The 19707-nt window shown below is 55.6% G+C and overlaps 9 protein-coding genes across 9 annotated transcripts; 4 read left to right on the forward strand and 5 right to left on the reverse strand.

Moving 5' to 3' along the window:
* Nucleotides 1–19: 19 nt before the first annotated feature.
* M409DRAFT_50052 (uncharacterized protein) lies at nt 20–1179 on the reverse strand (the record flags this gene model as incomplete). The annotated part of the gene is made up of 3 exons (XM_033811436.1): nt 20–750; nt 804–1007; nt 1134–1179. The coding sequence occupies 3 exons, from the start codon at nt 1177–1179 to the stop codon at nt 20–22; spliced, it is 981 nt and encodes a 326-aa protein (XP_033673224.1).
* Nucleotides 1180–1517: 338 nt separating this feature from the next.
* Nucleotides 1518–1938, reverse strand: M409DRAFT_32933 (uncharacterized protein; the record flags this gene model as incomplete). The annotated part of the gene is made up of 3 exons (XM_033810270.1): nt 1518–1630; nt 1695–1739; nt 1800–1938. Coding segments are annotated over 3 exons (297 nt in total), but the record flags the coding sequence as incomplete, so codon positions are not given.
* A 275-nt stretch (nt 1939–2213) lies between these two features.
* On the forward strand, nt 2214–2965 carry M409DRAFT_63055 (uncharacterized protein; the record flags this gene model as incomplete). Its single annotated transcript, XM_033815421.1, has 2 exons — nt 2214–2306; nt 2366–2965. 2 exons carry the CDS (start codon nt 2214–2216, stop codon nt 2963–2965), a joined length of 693 nt encoding a protein of 230 aa, XP_033673226.1.
* Nucleotides 2966–3098: 133 nt separating this feature from the next.
* M409DRAFT_17573 (uncharacterized protein) lies at nt 3099–3716 on the reverse strand (the record flags this gene model as incomplete). The annotated part of the gene is made up of 1 exon (XM_033804116.1): nt 3099–3716. One exon carries the CDS (start codon nt 3714–3716, stop codon nt 3099–3101), a length of 618 nt encoding a protein of 205 aa, XP_033673227.1.
* Nucleotides 3717–4756: 1040 nt separating this feature from the next.
* Nucleotides 4757–5869, reverse strand: M409DRAFT_50055 (uncharacterized protein; the record flags this gene model as incomplete). The annotated part of the gene is made up of 3 exons (XM_033811437.1): nt 4757–4948; nt 4999–5529; nt 5582–5869. 3 exons carry the CDS (start codon nt 5867–5869, stop codon nt 4757–4759), a joined length of 1011 nt encoding a protein of 336 aa, XP_033673228.1.
* A 322-nt stretch (nt 5870–6191) lies between these two features.
* Nucleotides 6192–8192, forward strand: M409DRAFT_63058 (uncharacterized protein; the record flags this gene model as incomplete). The annotated part of the gene is made up of 1 exon (XM_033815422.1): nt 6192–8192. One exon carries the CDS (start codon nt 6192–6194, stop codon nt 8190–8192), a length of 2001 nt encoding a protein of 666 aa, XP_033673229.1.
* A 4111-nt stretch (nt 8193–12303) lies between these two features.
* M409DRAFT_63059 (uncharacterized protein) lies at nt 12304–14960 on the forward strand (the record flags this gene model as incomplete). Its single annotated transcript, XM_033815423.1, has 5 exons — nt 12304–12340; nt 12500–12620; nt 12684–12724; nt 12781–13213; nt 13262–14960. The coding sequence occupies 5 exons, from the start codon at nt 12304–12306 to the stop codon at nt 14958–14960; spliced, it is 2331 nt and encodes a 776-aa protein (XP_033673230.1).
* Nucleotides 14961–16086: 1126 nt separating this feature from the next.
* On the forward strand, nt 16087–16911 carry M409DRAFT_35596 (uncharacterized protein; the record flags this gene model as incomplete). Its single annotated transcript, XM_033810419.1, has 2 exons — nt 16087–16526; nt 16593–16911. The coding sequence occupies 2 exons, from the start codon at nt 16087–16089 to the stop codon at nt 16909–16911; spliced, it is 759 nt and encodes a 252-aa protein (XP_033673231.1).
* A 313-nt stretch (nt 16912–17224) lies between these two features.
* Nucleotides 17225–19297, reverse strand: M409DRAFT_17578 (uncharacterized protein; the record flags this gene model as incomplete). The annotated part of the gene is made up of 5 exons (XM_033804117.1): nt 17225–17416; nt 17515–17709; nt 17778–18083; nt 18158–18940; nt 18989–19297. The coding sequence occupies 5 exons, from the start codon at nt 19295–19297 to the stop codon at nt 17225–17227; spliced, it is 1785 nt and encodes a 594-aa protein (XP_033673232.1).
* Nucleotides 19298–19707: the final 410 nt, after the last annotated feature.

A 19707-nucleotide genomic window follows, 5' to 3' on the forward strand; every position in this document is an offset into this window, starting at 1 on the left:
AGGAGGAGGGAGTGGTGACTTAGCGCAGTGCGGCAGGTAGTAAGTAGTAGGAGGAGGAGGAGCTGGTGATGGTGGTATCGGTGATGGATGGGAGCGGTGGTGCTGTCTGAGACAGGCGTGGATGCCATCTTTGTCTCGCGACGTCGCACAGGACAGCCGATGGTCTCGAGACGCAAAAGCATCCCGGCGGCGGAAACGAGAGGGTTGAGAGCATCTTCAGCTCGAGCCTCGCCTGTGCTGTGCTGGGCTGGCGGACGGAGCGAACAATAATTATGGGCGAGAGTTTCAGCACGCCCGCCAGGAGTCTCTCATCCGCGTTGCCGCGCGCCAAATTTGCGCGCTTATTCTGCTCGCTCCTCGACCACAGCTCCAACGGTGGCCGATCGCACTTCTTCATGACTCTTTCGCCCTTCCATCGTCCGTGTGGAAATCTGTCACCGCCGCCACAGGTGGCTCTGCACGACACCCTCTCAGCCAGCGCGCGAAGCGATAGGTACAGAGGTACCTGTCGAGAGCTTTCTCCAGCTCTCCGATGCTTGTTGCTCCCTGGCGCCGGCGAACATTGGACAAGGTTCTCCTCACTTGACGCTGCACAGGTTGGTCTGGGGATGCTCGTTCGCCACTCGGCAGATGTGATGCTGCGAACCATCGACACGGCTCCTTTCGTCAGCATGTGGTGCTCGAGCGGACCCGAGACGCAATTTTGGGACTGTGTCAAGGCTGCTGGGGTTCGAAGCATTGGTGACGACGCTAGGGGGTCGTGTGTCTCCGGAACAAGGTTCTTAACATTATTGTTTACTCACGGGATGGAGTCGTGAAAGTCATCTCAGCAAGACTCTGAAGCGTGGACCTCCAAGACCACCGTTGAACAGTCGCTCTGACGGTCGAAGATATCTTGCTCGGACAACGTTGCCCATGACATGCTCCGACATGCCCTCGAGTCGCCCATCGCCCCCTTGGAGAATTCCAGCTAGTCTTGTGTGGGCAGCAGGGACAGAAAGCCAAACCTGTCATCTGTTACATCGCGACTCATTCGCAGTCTCATGTTTGATTCCAAGTCTTGTAGAAAGTGGCGAGGACGCGGCGTCTGAAGAGACTCGCTTTCACCTCGCGGCCTCATACTGAGCACTGACAGCGTCGAGTCTCGAAGCCCGTCTCAGATTCGGTCATCCAGGACATGCTTCCCTGCCTGCATGGCTTTGATGGCGACGGGTCGGGCTCAACACGTCGGACAAGGCAGCTCAAGTTTTGGGGAGGTCGATTATCGTTCACCCACGCAAGGCTTCGTGATTGCCTATAACATGACTAGCCCTGCCGTTGAAGCTTATGCGAGTCGACGGGACTTATAGCTCGGGGCTCAAGAATGAAAATCAGTCGGGATTTGAGAAGACTAGTACAAGGTCTCAGGCGATAAGATCCTGCTGGTCATCTCAGAAAAGCACATCGTCATATAATCTCGCCTTGAGAAACGTACAACCTGCGTGTGACGTCTCCCTCATCGGTCTGACCAAGTCACTTCACTTCCGCCCTTCGACCATAATAATATGGTATCCCTCACTTGTCTTCGCCTCTCCCCACTTCGGACTATTTGTAGTCGACACCGCCAACTCAAAAGCAACCTTCTCAAACTCTGCAAATCCCCAATTAGCATGTCCCAAAACCATAGAGACATCGACAAAGCAGTCCACACATACCAGGCATCAAAGCCCCCTTCGTCTTCCACCCCAAAGCACCACCTGCTTCCAATCAGCCAAACTTGGAAGTTCAAGGTAAAAATTCTAAAAAGAATCCCCTCTTACCCTGCCTCGCCTTATCCTCAGAAAACTCCCTCGCCACCTCATCGAATTTCGTCCCGGCGTTCAGTTTCGCGAGGGCTTCTTCCTTTTTGCTGTGTTTCTCGCAGAGGATGTGTCGCACGTTGATGCTCTGGGCGCCTTTTTGGGTTTTCCCTTCGCTGCTGCTGGCGTCTTTGCTTTTGGATTTGTCGGCGTTTTTGCCTTTGGGCGCCATGATCGAAGAAAGTGTAAGGTAATGTTGGTGATGTTGAACTGTGAAGCTTTGATGATGTTCGGCAGGGGCGCACGGACCTTTGGGAAAAGTGGAGCTAGACATGTGAGGCTCCTTCCTTCCTCCCACACCTTGTGAATATCATCAATTGCCATTGACTTTCATTCAAGAACACCCCGACTGCGAACGAACACTTCCAATCAGCCATGGAACCCCACCGCATCCCCTCCATCCCCGCCTCAATGTACTACATCCCCAACTTCATCTCCCCCGACGAAGAATCCCACATCCTAAACAAAGTATCATCCCCCAAACCCTCACAAACCCACACAAAAACCTCACACTAATCCATCTACAGATCCCCTCCAACCGCTGGATAACCCTCACCCACCGCCGTCTACAATCCCTCCCCGCCCGCCTAACAGCAACAAACACCCTCCTCTCATCAACTCCCTTACCGGAATTCCTCACAACGCCCATAACCCCCCGCTTCAACGGTCTGGAAATCTTCGCTGGAGCGCCCCACGGCGTCAATCATTGTCTCATCAACGAGTACCTTCCCGGGCAAGGCATCATGCCGCATGAGGATGGCGCGGCGTATCATCCGGTTGTGGCGACGGTCAGTTTGGGAGGGACGGTGGTGCTGGATGTTACGGAGAAGGGTGGTGGTAGTGGTGGTGAGAAGTTGGGGAAGTGGCGGATTTTGCAGGAACCTAGGTCGTTGTTGGTTACGATGGGGTCGGCGTATACGGATACGCTACATGGGATTGCGGAGGTGCACGAAGATGACGACCTCAACGCGGAGACGGTGGCGAATTGGGAGTTGCTGGGGGACAGAGAGCCTTTCATCGCCAATGGTGGACTGAACACGCGAACGACGAGGATTTCACTCACGTACAGAGACGTCAAGAAAGTGTCGACGATTGGGAGCAAGATTCTCGGTAGGGGGAAGTCGTGAGCAGGAAGGTGTTGGAGAAAAGGGGTTTCACGTTCAAGCGATTGTGCTACGAAGAGGACGCTTGCATCTGACACAAGACCACTGCATCGTCGCATGCTTTCCGCAAGTGTGCTAGGCACCTCTCGACATTCGCTTACTTCCTCTCAGCAAATCGCTGCTTGGCAAAGTCCCAGTTGACCACGCTCCAGAACGCCTTGATGTAATCTGGACGACGGTTCTGGTACTTCAAGTAGTAAGCGTGCTCCCAAACATCAAGGCCAATGATAGGGAAGCCCTTGGTGCCGGAAATAGCCTCGCCGCTGAGAGGGCTGTCCTGGTTGGCAGTGGTGACGATCTTCAGCGTACCACTCTGGTCAACGAGCCACGCCCATCCGGATCCAAAGACTGTCGTGGCAGCCTTTTCAAACTGACCCTTGAAGTCATCGACGCTGCCAAAGTCCTTCTTGATAGCCTCCTCGAGCTCGCCGTCCAACTTGGTGCCCTGCTTGAGGTTCTTCCAGAAGAAGCTGTGGTTGGAGTGACCACCTGCGTTGTTTCGCACGCCAGTCTTCTTCTCAGCCGGAACCTGGTCAAGCTTGGTGACGAGCTCGTCGACGGCCAGCGAGGAGAGCTCGTGGTCCTTGAGGAGGTTGTTGAGGTTGTTCACATATGTCTGGTGATGCTTGGAGTGATGGATCTCCATCGTCTCCTTGTCGAAGTATGGCTCGAGAGCATCGTAGCTGTATCCGAGGGGTGGGAGAGAGTAAGCCATGGCGGCGACGGATTGGTTATTCGAACTGGCACCAAGGCTGCAAGGCAACGCAAAAGCATCAACATCCACCCAGTAGTACATGCACGGACATCATGGTCCTTGCTTCTGGGCGAGTGACGACTTACCTTTGTTGGATAGACTCAAGTCTCGACTGCGCGGAATTCACCATCCAGTTTCCTGCTGCCTCCCAGAAACCCAGAGCAAAGGAGAAGTTGGAGAGCTGCATCTTCCCTCTCGAAGCGGGGTGTCTTTGACCATCAAGGTGATATGAGGTCGTTTGAGGGAGTTTTCCGCGCTTGCGTGACGGAGCTGCCAGTCAGCGAGCGGATGGCCAGGTTCGATCCCTGTGATAGGTGCGAGGGAGCTCTTGAGATGGAGCACTAATGCGTTCAGAGGTGAGGCGAAGATGGTTTCGTGTGGTGTTGCGATGATGTCGTGCTTCGTGGATTATGTGATGATCAAGCTGGCGGTTTCTCGCTCCGCCGAGTTTGGAAGATTTATGGACCGAATGTCCACTGAATTGCCTGATTGTAGTCACACAAGATCGAGTTGATATATCTGTGCAAGACCTGTCTCCGAACTGTGGTGGGTCGAATTGTGCTGGCGTTGAGCGCGGGAAGTTGAGGTGAGGTTGAAAGTCGGAGGTCAGCAACTGTGGTAGGGATTGCAAGTCCTCTTCACAGCTTTACACGATCTGAATCATTGTTATTGTTGCTTGAGCCACCTGTTCAGAAGGACCAACACTGATTAATAATTAGAGACGCTGCTCCCAGGCAATGTTGATGCATGGAAGAGAAGTATACGTGGACCATCTTCCAAGGGGCGGAAGTTGAGGACCCTCCGAAGCCCGACGTCGCCTCAGGCACACAACGGTTATAACGAGAACAAGTCGTGAGGGAGTGTCTTGGTTTTATGTTTGACATTCACAGTCTATGGCGCCTTGCCTCTTGTTACGCCTGACCATCTCCCCTATGCTGCCCGCTGGAACGCTTGACCACCGTACACTTTTACATTCGCAAGCCCAGCTCGCGCCGATGCTCCTACTTCCCAGCCTTCTTGCCACCGCTGATGTCCAAAGAGCTGAGCCACCACATAAAGGCGAATTGGACGAGGTAGCTGTAAATGAAGAGGAACTGCGTCCGCCTTGATCGTTGAGAGCGTGCGATGGTTTGCATGCCGGGATTTCCGGGTGCGCTGTCCGATGGAAGCAAAACGTATTTCAGGGAGCGTAACTGAGAACATGTCAGTGTGAAGGCCACTACCAGCTCGATCAGTGGCTTACCAGGAAGAACGCATTCGCCATGTACGTGTAGGCGAAGACGACCCATCCCACCCAGCCTCCTGTGCCCTTTCCACTGTTGAAGACCGCGGCCACCGCAATGGTGAAGATGACGCCAACAAACTTGTATCCACTGTATGCCACCAGGTCATATATCTGACTCTCGCTGTTGATGTTCAAAAGGTATCTCCCCAGCCACAGGACCACGAGCTCAAGCAGGATGATGACGCTGGCATTGCTGAAGGTGATGCCCAGCAATTGCGGTTCGAACTTTCCATTGAGGCCTGCGATCAAGGTGGACAGCAGGATATATGTGACAAAGGCCATGAGGGGGATGTACATGTCGGGCGAGTTGACATCTTCGCGAGGTGGGAGGAACTCGATTGCGCCTTGACCGTCGTTGCTTCGAGCTTGTTGCCGTGACCACGGTCTGTGCCGCCAGGGGAAGAGTACGATGTAGAGCTTGTTGATCACGTATGAGTTGGAGACATTGAAGTAGTGCTTCAAAGCCGAAACGTTGACGTAGCGGTTGAACTGTGTTCAGCTGTGTCAGCCCTGCCCATCATATGATCCTCAGTCAACCCACATTCTGCTCCATGTACTGCTGCCCAGCATCCACCGCGCTCTTGCCTATTTGAAAACCCATCTGTGCCGTGGGATCGTTCATGAAGCCGCCGAAAGCTGGGTGGACGTAGTTGTTCCCCTGACCTTGCGGCGGGCTCTGACCGTAGCCGTATCCTGCTTGCTGCTGGCCATTCTGCGCGGCGGGAGGCGGAGGAGATCGGAGTTGAGGGACGGTCGAGACGTGTTGCGGAACAGGGTGGTGTAGCGGAGGTGACTGCGCCGGAGGCACAGCGTAGCCCGGCCGCTGCATGGTGAGAGATGGGGGAGGTACGGGAGGAGGTGGTCAGTCAATCGCAAAGACACACTATCCCCAAGTCCCGCGCGATGTCCAAGCCCTGCACAGTGTGTTTGATATGTTGGGGATGGGCGCAAATCCGGGGATGGAGGCCGCAGTTGTTGACATGTGACAGCAGCAAGAGCACAGGAGGACAAGTTGCTGCCCAGATTTTGGCTTTGGGCTCAGTTCAGGGTCCCGCTTGCCGTCATTTCGCGAGCTCCCCGCCTCACATGCGACTCACCACTTGACGACTCTCTCTCTCCCCAGCGACACCCTCGTCTGCGCAGTCGATGCCATGTTGGACGGCTTCGAGATCATCACCACGTCGGGGATCGTCCTCTGGCGACGGCACTTTACGCGCCTCCCATCGAGTCTCATCAACGGCCTGATCAACGACATTATCGAGGAGCGGCAGAAGCCCGCCGCAGCTACCCACAATGCCTACAACAAGGACAAGCACACCCTGCGATACACGACTGCCAGTGATGTTGGTCTGATCTTCGTAGCTGTCTATCAGTCCCTCCTCCACCTCTCATGGGTCGACAACCTCTTGACGGCAGTCAAAGGCGTCTTCGTCAAGCGATATGGAGATCAGCTCAAGCAACCTTATACGACCTCTCCCGACACCAGCGCATTCGACCAGGCCTTCGATGAGGTTCTTAGAAAGCTTGACACAGGCAGTACACGGAGAGCGAGCGGCAATTCCGACGACAGAGTCGAATTCACACCGCCGTCGAGCTCGGCTTCTGCGACTGATGATGACCCTCCCCCTCCTCCAGTTCCGCAGTTCAAGAGGCCTACAACGCAGGACACCACGACAGATGATACTACGAGCACAGATGTTACACCAGTCGCGACACCAGATACCTCACGGCCGTCAACACCTCTCAATGCGTCGTCGCATCTACTGACTGGCAAGGCTCGGCAGTCTAGAAGAGCGAGGAAAGCTGGGAACACAAGTTTTGCCACCTCGGCACCAGCCTCATCGGGAGACGAGAGCTCTGGGCGGGTCGTGAAGAAGCCTGGTGCGAAGCAAAAGCGGAGATGGGACACAGACGGAAGTGCGATTGAAGGGGATGACGACGTTGTTCTCGACTACAGCGCGACCGACCCTGGCGCCAGTACACATAATGGAGCATTTGAGGAAGTTAATGCGACGGAGATGGGTAGCCGGACTGGCAAAGGACAGTTCGTCCTGAAAGACTTGGATGATGAGGTGGACGCCATTCTCGCCGAAGCCAAGCAAAACAAACAGGCGGCTGCAGATACGAGTGGCGGGGATGATGCTGGTCTCTTGGGGACGGCGACAAGTAAAATATCATCACTTTTCCGCAACGTGGTGGGAGGCAAGACATTGTCAAGACAGGACATTCAGCAGCCCATGCAAGGTGTGAGGACTCTTCTCCTGGAGAAGAACGTAGCGCTTGAGGCAGCGGACAGGCTATGCTCAACGGTGGAAACCGACCTCCTGAATCAAAAGACAGCCTCCTTCACATCGATCGACAAGACTATTCGCGAGAGCATGACCAAGGCACTGACACGGATACTGACACCCACGTCGAGCACTGATTTGCTGAGAGAAATCGCAAATACGACTGGATCCTCGAAGCCGAGACCCTACGTTATCAGCATTGTAGGGGTCAATGGGGTCGGTAAGAGTACGAATCTCTCGAAGATCGCCTACTTCCTGCTCCAAAACAAGTATCGAGTGCTCGTAGTCGCCGCAGACACCTTCCGCAGCGGCGCGGTCGAACAACTCCGGGTACACGTACGCAACCTAACAGAGCTCTCACAACGCGAGAATGTCGGCTCAATCGAGCTATTCGAGAAAGGCTACGGTAAGGACGCAGCGGTGGTGGCACGGGACGCCGTCTCCTACGCCACGAACGGAAACAAGGGCAACGGTAACATGCTCTTCGACGTCGTCCTCATCGACACAGCGGGGAGACGACACAACGACGCCCGTCTGATGAGCAGCCTGACGAAGTTCGGCCAACTCGCCAACCCCGACAAGATCTTCATGGTGGGCGAGGCGCTCGTCGGCACCGATTCCGTCGCGCAGGCGAGAAACTTCGCCAAGGAGTTTGTGGATACCAAGGGACACATGAGAAACGGCGGCGTGGGGATGGACGGCTTCATCATCTCGAAATGTGACACGGTCGGCGATATGGTGGGCACGTTGGTCAGTATGGTCCATGCGACGGGGATCCCGGTGGTGTTTTTGGGGGTCGGGCAGCATTATGGGGATCTGAGGGGGCTCAATGTTGACTGGGCGGTGAGGAAGCTTATGAAGTAGAGGTAGTGGTCATCCCCAGAGAAAGTCGGGCGAGAGAGAGGCGGTATTGGTCATTGGTAGCGTAGATGCTTGTATGAATTCGGGGAAAGTTTTTGAAGGGCAAGAACACTCAGATTATGATTCCTCTTCCTTCTGGTCTCCAATGCCCACCTGGCAGGCCTCCGTCGTTCCGTTTGATCGGTGTGCATAGGCAGACCAACCCCCTTTTTCTCTCTCCTCTGGCGAACTACCACGCCTCTCATTGCAGCCACACGCTCTTTCATCGCTCTGTAGTCCTGGGGATAGTTCGTCCTTCCGTCCTTCCGAGTAATGAAGGCTCGCGAGGTCCACGAGATGGTCAGTAGTCCGTCTCCGTTCAACAGCTCTACGACCTGACATGACTTGACCACCCTCCCTTTATCCCTGCCTTCGACTCAAGCGACTCACTATTGTAGATTCCGAACGATGTCGAGTTTTGATTTCTTCCGCTGTCTCGCGAACCTAACGCCGCGCGTGATCAAGGTCGGGCAGGCAGTCTTGGGAGTCGATGGTATGGTCGTGGGGATTCATCGATCTTCTCGGCTTGAATTCTTAGCGGGACAGGTAAGCTGGACTGCGTCTCTACTAGCAAGAGCGTGTGGTCCAACGGATACTACGTCTTTCAGCAGATCTGATTTGCGCCCCTTATCGTCAGACGCCCGAGTGAATAAGGAGACCATCACAGTCGTGCAAGGAAGTCATCTCAATTGCACGTCCACCGTTCGAGAAAAAGAAGCATCAGCCTAGCGGCGACTACGACGCAGTTAGTCGGCCGTCTATCAGCGACCTCGTATTCACCATCGAAGACAACATCCTCGGTCGGCCTCGCTCGTTTCGTGGGCTGCGAGCGGAAGATGTGGGATTCCCGACAGCGTGGGTGATGGTATTGCTGCTTGTGCGCGCTATTGGCGTCAAGAGGGTTGCGTGAGGGCCAATGGATGGTGCACTTGTTGTTGGATGTGTCTGTTGACTGTGGCGACGAGTTGCGGTTGGTGGTATTTTTGTCTTCAGGCGCTTGGGGATCGTCGTGGTTCGATGGGTATGATGTGTTGGCAGGTGATAATGCGACGATCTAAGGACCATCGTCAACGACTTGCGTGTGATGGGGTGAAGTGCTTCGTCGTCGCTCTTGAGGATATGCATTAATTGCGGTAGGCTGTGTGCATTGTTTTCCAGGGTTCAACGCCACAAAATACTAGGGGTTCACGAAGGGTGACTCTTTTCTCGATAGCATGACGAATCAGGAAAGAGTGAAAATGATAGCCGTCTATACCTTGCCTATAGCGAAATCTCGCCTGGAGAAAGGGGGTAGACACAGCCTCTCAGCTGTGCAAGCGGCGTGGAAGGTGAAGCGCCATCAAATTTCCTCCATTATGCAGGCCGAGGCTGGGTGTCGTGCAATGCTCGTACTATTCGCATGATCGTATAGCGAATACGGACGACGGGGGCTTGACGGCGCAGGTAAGGTAAGGGTGTAGTCAGTCCGTAGACTCAACGGTTGAGGTGGTTGAAAGTCTACAAGCGAACGACAGATTGGATTCGCTTGGCGACTGTGAGGCTGAATTTCTTGGAGCGGAGGAAAGTCCGCTCAGGTCAAGCGAGAGTGTCAATTGTCGAAGTCTCGTCGGAGCGGATACGACGCCATTGCGGACGCGACGCGAGTTGGGATTTTGCGAAGAAGAAGTGGGCTGGGCAGGCATTCCTTCTCAACATCGTCGGGCTGGTGGTGGTCGGCGAGCCTGTGTTTCAGGTCTGCCGGACGAGATCACTGCATTGCTCTGCTGCAGGCACAATCGCCTGGTTGGAAGGACAACTGCACTTGCGTCCTCGTGGCACCGACGAGGATGTGCAACGCAAGAACTTGCTGCAATGATTGCACGGATGACTTTCAGAACCAGCGTTCGTCTCGGCGAGTGACGAGTCCAAATTGGGTAATCGGAGGTGGTCCCGATTGGCCTATTGGAATGTTCGAAGGAGCGTGCTAGAAAGAAAAAAATTGTCAAGGAAGCAATAGTGCGATCGTGGCGAGAGGTGGACGTGGAGACGGCGTCGATTCTAAGTTCGGAAGAGTTCGAAGGCGACGCCAAGATCCAAGGGCTGTTGTAGGACATGTGAATTGCTCACAGATCTATTATCAAGGTCCGCTGCGCACAGCGTTCAAATATTGACAGTGAGGTCGATATCAGCTCAAGTGATTCGTTCAGCGGAGGTGTGTGGCAGCTGAGAGGCGTTGTGAGACTGCATGGGTGGGCACATGTGCCAAGGACGTGGTTGGTCGTTGTTATCGCGCGTCGAACGTTTCAATGAAACTTGGTATCTCTCCGCCGGCCAATGTTTTTGATGTTTTCCGTAACAACGGCTTTGTGGTTGACGTTGGACGTTGTCGCGAGGAGCACAAAACACCGGATATGACAATCTTCTTGACAGAACATGGCCTTTGGTGTACTCGGCGTGCGACAGGGATGACGTACCGAACGTTTGACGCATGAAACGGCGGCCGTGCACCTCATCAGAGATCTGCTGATAGCCGCAGACGCACGCGAGTGCGAAGTCGTGGGATTTTGAAGCTTGCTGGAGGTGAATGTGAAAGACTGCTTCTTCTTGTCGACGGTTGTTCGATCATCAGCGTGCCTCAAAAGACGTGCCCTGCTTTGCGGCAACTCCCTAGCCTGCTTTTCACCTTAACCCGGATTCCGTGCTGACCTGGAGACGTTCCTACGTTCCTGCGTTCCTGAGTTTAGCATGCGATGGGGTTTAGATGCCGCCGCACTCCGGCGCTAGAGAGCTCTTCTCATTTGGGAGAGGAAAGCCACAGGGCAATACATTGATATAGGGAGGGGCGGCGTGGATTATTGGGGAGACGCGATAAGGGCGTGGTGGATATTCTGGCGGGTTTGTCAGCCCTTTGTTGGGTCGCGTAGGACGCAGGGCGTCTCCGAGAGGAACAGGAAATTGGCACAGGCGCGCCGCGGTCGAGTAACGACACAGCATAGCAGCACACGGCCATTGAGACTGGCGGACGTCGAGGGGATGCGTCGCGGAGACACGGTGATAGGGTAGCCCGAACGACGACAGCGTCTCGTATGTATGTAGGTGCTGGAGCTTAACAGAGGCAGCTACTGCTACTACTGTATAATGCACATGCTGCGGCATTGGCCGAGTTGCTGCTGGCATTCGGGGACGTATCGCTCGCAATGCCGGCCCTCCTTGGCCCATAGTTGTGCATGAGGTGCTTGCGAGATGTGGTATAACGCAGGAGGAGCAGGCGGTGAGGTGTGGCAAGCCGACAAGACGAGGCGAAACGCGTTGTCTCAGAGTCTCATCGTCGTGAAGCAGGAGGAACAGGACCAGCCTCCGCCCGTTGTTCACACCACCCTCTCGCGCTCCCGTCGCTAGTACTGACCGTCGTCCATCGGAGCGCCAATACCCGCGCCGACCACGAAACCACGCTATCACCACGCTGCCCTGCCTGTGAAGTGCCGCAGCTGCTGTGTGAGAGTGAGGCAGGCATTCACTCCGCAACGCCAACGCCATTGCATCGTCGCAGTCGTGCACGCCGCGACTGCTGAGAGCTGCTTCCTCCAGCGTAAGAGCTGCTGCTGCCTCTCGCTCGCACCGCAACAATCACCTGCATCCGAAAGAGAGACCCGTGAGGGAGCGAGGACTGGAGCTGCTGCACAGGACGATCCTCCCCAAGCTCGCCCTAGCCGCCATCCGCATTAGTGCTTGTCGCCAGCACCCTCTGCCAACGCCTGCTGCTATTGCTTGCTCGCTCTTCCTCCTCCTCCCACCACGACCACCGCGCTGCGCTCGCTGCCCACCACCTCCAGCCAGCCAGCCGTCGCTTGTGCTTCTCGGTATTGTTCGCATACCAGTCCGCTCGTTTACGCCCACCTCGCCGCCCAGCGACCCCCAGCGGCACAGACACCATTTGCACCACGCTTTTTGCGACGCCGATCCACCCTTGAGCCCGTGACACGCGGCCCAGCAAGTCCACCACCGGCTGCCAGACACAGCACCGCCAGCGCCCTCGACTCACTACTAATACTCCTCCCTCGCGCTCCAGCCTGGCGCGCCCTCTTGCATCGCCGTAATGCCTCCAACTACGCCTCGGCTGCGTATTCTCTCAGGTGCGTGATCCACCGCCGCCGCCGTCAATGCCACGCCCGCCTGCCGCTTCTCGCGTCCAGCTGCTGCGCGCCAGCTTGGGAAAGAACATGGCCAGCTGGCGTCGTCAATTATCGCGCATGAGCCCAATGGCACCAGAGCTGACCTTTGTGTGTGTACAGTTGGCGGCAACGCAGTCTCGGCGTTCCTCTCATGGCGTCTCTCGGCAACACAGGCGTGCGACGTGACGCTGGTGTGGAAGAATGGTTTCGAGAGCGTCCATCAGTATGGGATCTCCTTCAGGTACGCCACTAATATCCACTACGCCTGTGACCGACGACATTGCCGCTGACACTACTGGCCTAGATCCGACAAGTTCGGCAATGAAAGATTCAAGCCAAGAGCCGGTATGAAACTCATCCCTGGCACCATCATCGCAATGTCTCTGCTAACCCTGCGACAGTGGTGAGATCCCCTGAAGATGCCGCCGGCACCTCGCGCGCCTCGTTCGACTACGTTGTGCTTTGCGTCAAAGCGTTGCCCGATGTCTACGACCTGGCCTCGGTCATCGAACCCGTCGTCTCGCCGCAACACACCTGCATCCTCGTCAACACCACCCACACCCTCGGCATCGAGTCGTATTTGGAGCAGCGATTTCCCACCAACGTCGTATTGTCGCTAGTGTCAGGAGTTGAGATCACACAGCTGGGCGCCAGCGAATTTGAACACAAGGAGTCGACAGAACTCTGGGTCGGAGCGGCCAACAAGAACCCATCTATACCCGCATCAATACAGACCGACATGGCCGAGGCGCTGTCGATGACTCTGAAATCTGGCCAAGTGGACTGCGAGGTTGCTACCAATATCCGACAACAGCAGTTCGAGCGCATGATTGGGTAAGTCGAGTACAGTCCTCTCCGCTACAATTACTGACCTCTTTCCAGACCCATCGCATTTTATCCCGCCAGCGTACTGTTTGAGACTTCTGTTCATGCCGAACTCCTGGAAAAGACCGGCGTGCGCTCGCTTATCACTGGAGTCATCGATGAACTTGTTAACCTCGCAAACTCCCAAGGGTGCGATTTAAAAGCTGGCTTCCGCGAAGAGACGATGGAGAAGATGATTGCGCCCGCCGAGACCAACAGTATCATGTATCAGGACTACATGGCGAGAAGACCGATGGAAGTGGAGACGTACCTGGGCTCGCCGATCAAGCTGGCTCAGGAGAACGGCATGCAGGTGCCACGCATCGAAACCCTCTACGCCCTCCTTCACAACATTAATATTGTCAACCAAAACCGTCCCCAGAACCCACCGTCTCCACCGACACAAGCAACACCGCGCATGTCGTCGGCTCCAGCGCCGCATGGCCCAGCATATCCCAACGGCCGTGGACCCCCTCCTCCTATAAACGGACACCCAATGAATGGCCCTCCAATGCGAAACGGCATGCGGCCTGGCAGCAGAGCACCATCTGCAGCTGGCGGCCCACCACCACCGATGCGACGAGGCCCACCCTCGATGAGCGGCTACCCACCTCCTGCCAGAATGAATGGAAATGGATATGGGCCACCTCGGGGCCATCCTCAACAAATGCAGCGTCGTGGATCGTTCGAGGGCAACGACTTGGAAGAGTTCAGCCATTTGATGCTCTACGACAATATGAATGAGGGCCAGGAGTTCGATGGTATACCACCCTCGTCGTCGGGAGACTTTGCATTCAGGGAGCGGGAGTTGGCTTTGAGACAGAAAGAGCTTGCACTGAGAGAGCGAGAATACCATATGCGTAGAGGCGGTCCCAGAATGCCTCCACCCAGAGATGCATACGACGAGGAGGAGGAAGATGGCGAAGACTACTTCGATCCCATGGCGCCAGGCCACGCACCAGGCGTCGACCCAGACAACATTGACATGATGAGCGTCACATCTAGGAGAACGAGGAAAGCCCCGAGTGCAGGCCAGCTACGCAACAACCCTGAGTTGATGGGTCCGCCGGTCCGTCACAGCAAGAACCCAATGCGGCCACGACCAAGGCAGAACCGCACCAGCGCCGCTCTCATGGCCGACATGCCAGGCCTGCGCCAAGAGCTGATGAACAATCCACTCATGGGGTATTCCTCCGATCGCTTTGGCACTGTTGACAGAATGAACATGGGACAGGAATCGAGAGCCAACTCGCTCACAGCTGAACGACTCAGCGAGTTGCAGCACGGCGGTCCTCCAGGCGGCTTCCCAAACAATGGCTATCCGATGAACAGGCGAGGCAGTCAGTCTCCCGGCAATCCACTGGGCCCAGCCGGCCGACCACCACCACAGCGACCGTCGCCGCCAAACGGCTACGGTCCTCCACCACCTGGTCACAACGGGCGACCAAGTCCACCTGGTGTGAGGCAACCTGTTCCTCGGCATCCACCAGGACACGGCAATGCTGTCGCACCTCAACAAATTGAGCAACAAACTGGGGTGAGCAATCTTTATCCACCAAAGAGCGGCCCTCCCAATCAAGTACGCAGTCTGACAGGTTCTGCGAGCGCCAGCGCGGGGAGTGGTGATAGTAACCGTTCCGCACCCATCGATTCCGAGCCCTCCGCCCACAGCTCCAGCAGCAGCTTGGGTCCAAGACCACCCATTGGTGTGCGGTAATGATCGCGACTAACGGCCGATTCTTCACCGACGCTTGAAGCCGACAATTGGACTCACGCTGGATATCCTGCTTGAGCGTGATTGTATCCATAACGGCATCTCTCGAGAACCCACGACGTAGAAGGCGGTCAGCCAGCTACATTGGAGTCTTCGAAGCATATCTCCCGCGGACCGACCTCCCCGTGATCACGACAAACGGCGACTTTCATTCATGACGGATAGACGGCGGACTTTTGACTTGAGCCGAACTAATTCCTCTTCTCTGCATACTGCTCACAACGTACATAGACGGCATCTGGGACTGGGTTACGAATGCGAGGCCGAAGGTGCCTCGTACCTAATATGGGAATATTACGGCGTTTTGAGGGAAAGCGTGGACTGGGTTTCCTCACCAAGAGTCTTCTCCTTGCCCATCGACTACCTTCCTGCCTGGCATGCTTGCTGGTTGATGGTGTTTCTTGCATTTTGGCCAGAGAAGCATTGGATTGAAAGGGAAAGTTGGGGCTTGCGTGTGAGAAAAGCAACACGCACGCCCAAAGCATCGAGCAATGGATGTATTGGTATTGTCTAAGTGAGCAGCCGCCAGTGGGAAGGGAATGGGGCTGCGCAGTCTCAGGGAGAAGACTTTTACAGTGCATGCAAGTCTGGTCAGCGATTTTTCGCCGAGCTTCATGAGCGTTAGTCGGCCATATATACGACTAGCCTTTGTCCACTTTGTCATATCGCCTCCCGTCCTCCTTTCTCGTTGATATGCCAGTGAATGTGATCTGCGCACTCCACGTGATGTGTGACAGGCACGGACCCAGACGTTACGCTTCGACATGGGATGCTTCGCTTTGTCAAGTCTGCATCAGCACATATTGTCATCTCTGTTCTCTCCACGTGTTTGCGCAGTAGGTCGGTCCAGGCCAGCGAAATGGCAAGAGTTCGGAGCGCTCGGAGAGAGGCATCAGAAGATCCACCCATTGGGGCCCATGGACTGTGACGTCGACGCGCCCTCCCTCCCCGCCATGGATGGGTAAGGTAATGTCGACTGTTTTCCCTTGAGCTTCCTGCTACTCTCCCCTCTCCCCTTCCGCCCACGCAAAGCAAGAGAAAGAAATAAAAGACCCCAGCCTCGTTCGCCATGACGACGCCCCGAGTCTTCATCATCCGCCACGGCGAAACCGAATGGTCCCTCAACGGCCGACACACGGGCACGACAGACATCCCCCTCACAGCGAACGGCGAAAAACGCATCCGCGCGACGGGCAAAGCCCTCGTGGGCGAGGACCGGCTCATCGTGCCCCGCAACCTCGCGCACATCTACGTCTCGCCGCGGAAACGCGCGCAGCGGACGTTGGAGCTGCTGGGGCTCGGAGGGGAGATTCCGTGGGAGAGGCATGGGGATGTGGAGGAGTGTCAAGAGGAGGAAGGGGTCAAGGCGAAGGTGGAGATTACGGAGAGGATTGCTGAGTGGGATTATGGGGATTATGAGGGGGTTACGAGTAGAGAGATTCGGGAGAGGAGGAGGGAGAGCGGGGAGGGCGAGTGGGATATTTGGAGGGATGGGTGTCCTGGTGGGGAGTGAGTATATCTTTCTTCTCTCTCAACTGCACGAGTATAGGTGATTGACGTGTGCTGTGACTCCAGATCCCCCGCGCAAATCACCGCCCGCCTCGACGCCCTCATCGCCGACATCCGCGCTCGCTTCCACGCCCACGCCATTGGGAAACCTAAAGGTTCCGTGAAGGAGCCCTTCGACGTGCTCATCATCGCCCACGGACATATCCTGCGGGCGTTCGCCGGCCGGTGGGTCAATAAGGATATCGCTGAGAATCCGAGTTTGATTTTGGAGGCCGGGGGTGTTGGGACATTGAGCTATGAGCATCATAGTTTGGGCGAGCCGGCGATTTTGCTGGGGGGTGCGTTTATGAGTGATGTTGTGGAGAGTGCGGAGGCGCCGAAGTAGACTTGGGGGGAGTGGTGATGGGTTGTGAGGTCAGGTTCACCCGGGTGTCAATGTGGACGGGCTGGAGATAGAAACGTAGTACATGGCAGAGGATGATCAAGTCAGGCTGTGAGTCTGCTTTGATTTGGTCATCTCACAACGCCGACTGATAGGGTCCTGCCACCATTTCTAAAGCGAGCATAGGTCTGCTGTTCATTACCTCCATGGGGTCTATTATCACGTCCATCACAAACCACCAACCCGACTCCAATTCGCAGCATAGCTCTCCCAGCCAGATCAAACCCAGATCACACGAAGCTCCTCCCCCCTCAACCTACGCAGCCCCCTTCCCACCAACCTGCTCCACAACACTCGCCCTCCTTGGCGTATGACGATCAATAAACACCTTCTTAAACCTGAAAGCTCCAAGGTCCTTGGTATTCTGCCACGCACTCGCGGCGTTCTCACGGACGATGTCCATCGTGGGTCTTTCGAAGATCAGGTTGATTTCTTCGAGGGTTTTGTCCTACACACGCACACACACACAGCATACGTTAGTCGAATGTTGCTTGCTGTCGAAACTCTTCGAGGATTCGTTCAAGGGTATGATGTTGATTTGCTTACCTTTGTCTCCGGCATGAAAAAAATCTGGTAGAACCAGCCTAGGACAGCGATGCCGCCGTAGAAGCCTAGGGCGAGGCCTGTGGGCGTCATGGCGTTTTGCATCGAGGTAAAGTTGTACGTGACTATAAAGGAGAAGAGGAAGAGGAGGGCATCGGAGACTGTCATGCCGTAGGAACGAAGGTATGTTGGGTAGACCTGGTTAAGGGGTGTGTTAGTGTACTGTGGTGATGGGGGTCGACTACATGGCATGTTTCTCGACTTACCTCTGCAGGAATGACCCAGGTTAAGCAAGCGTAGGACCCAAAGAAGACCTCGTAGATGATCAGTCCGGTAAGATACACGCCTTCTTTGCCCTGGAGACCGGTAACGTGGTAGCTGGCTCCGACCAGCACGAGACCGATGAAGAAGCCTGGAAGCATGGCGATGGCCCAGAATCTGCGGCCGCAGGTCTCCATGAGGAAGATGGCGGGGATGGTGCCGATGAGCAGCGAGCCGCCGCCGACAAGCGACATGTAGTTGGACTGGTATTGGTCGAAGCCGAGTTGGGACATGAGGACGCTCATGTAGTACTGTTGTCGCGATGTCAGAGGATGGGTTTCTCTCAACTGGTCTCCACACTAGTGGAACGTTCCATTCAACTCACCATAATCGCATTGATACCCGTCATTTGTCCCAAGAAGATCATCATGTTGGCATAGATGAGAGCGCGACGGGCGCGAGGCTTGGTGAAGAAGTCCAACCAAGGGGCCCGACGAGATCCAGCACCAGCGGCGACTTCAGCATCTTCTTCCTCCTGCGACACCTTCATAACGAAGAACTCCTCACGAGACTCCAGCGTGCGGGTTCCACGGATGCGTTTCCAGACTCCGTATGCGTCGAGCACCCGGCCTTTGTGCATGTACCAGCGAGGGGACTCCGGCATGTAGAGCATGCCGATGAGCATGATAGTGGAGAACAAGAGGGATGAGCCGAGGATGTATCGCCAGTTGCCTTCAACGGAGACGAACATTGCGCCCACTGCGTATCCCAAGACTTCCCCGAGGGCGATGTTAAACTGGTAGAGGGAGACCATGTTACCCCGGAGTTTTCGTTCGACTGTCTCGGCGACATAGACTGGGACTGTTCCTCCCTCGAGACCGACGCCCATGCCGAGGATGACTCTTGCTGCAATGATCATGCCGTAGTTTATCGAACCAGCTTCGAGGGCGCCGCCGATAGTGTAGAGAATACATGAGATGATGATAGACCATCGCCGGCCGAACCATTCGTTGCATGGGGAGAGCAGCAGAGCACCTGCTACTGCTCCCAAGGGCATGCCTGAGTTGACAAGAGAGTTTTGTTGGGCACTCAGATGCAGGTCGTCTGGGAGGAAGAGGTTGGCGCCAGAGATGAGGGATTGGTCCAGGCCAGACAGCAGGCCTCCCATCTGGATATCATGTTAGAGAGGAGGGAGTATCTTATGTGGACCACTCACAGATGCGAAAGCAACCAGCAGCCATGTGAAATGCTTGGGGTTGTCGAACTCGAGATCGAAATGGCCCTTCTTCTTGCCACTAGCTTGGAGCTCCTTCTCCAACTCTTCGATTAAAGCATCGGCTTCCCAACCACCAGCTTGGGCTGCTTCGATGGCTTCCTTTGTTGAGTGTACATTGGGAATGCTGTCAGACCGAATAGTCGCCCGGATCTCGTCGGCCGACAGTTTGCGTCCCTCGTTGAAAGTTGTATCTTCGACATTGCTAGCCTGCGTGGCTTCCGCAGCCTTGATGTCTTTCTCCGTCGACATGGCGTGTCTCGAGGGGGGAGGTGTAGTTGCTAGATGGCACAGCCAGTCAAGACAAGATGGAGATAGAGGGCAGAAAGGCCACCCAAGAACCAGTACAGAAAAACGGACCAGAGCAAACCTACCTTTCCCAGAGCCACGCCTCCGCAATTTATACTCCCACAGACATGGAAACTTCCCCTCGGGACTCTCCAACTCGCTCCGCGCCCGCCACGAGGAGAGACGATCGCGTGTCGACCGACAAAAACTCCACGCTTCACCCGGGCAGGGCAGTTCGACAGCGTCGTGCGACGCGAATGTGTTTGTGATGGATGGGAGCCAATAATGGCGTTGGGCCTGGTGGATACAAGCCTTCTCGGACCGATTTCTTGCATGAGCTTGATCCACTCATGCTTTGACCAAGGCGGGAGAGT

Source organism: Zasmidium cellare (genome assembly GCF_010093935.1).
Source record: "Zasmidium cellare ATCC 36951 unplaced genomic scaffold M409scaffold_3, whole genome shotgun sequence".
Lineage (NCBI taxonomy): Eukaryota > Fungi > Ascomycota > Dothideomycetes > Mycosphaerellales > Mycosphaerellaceae > Zasmidium > Zasmidium cellare.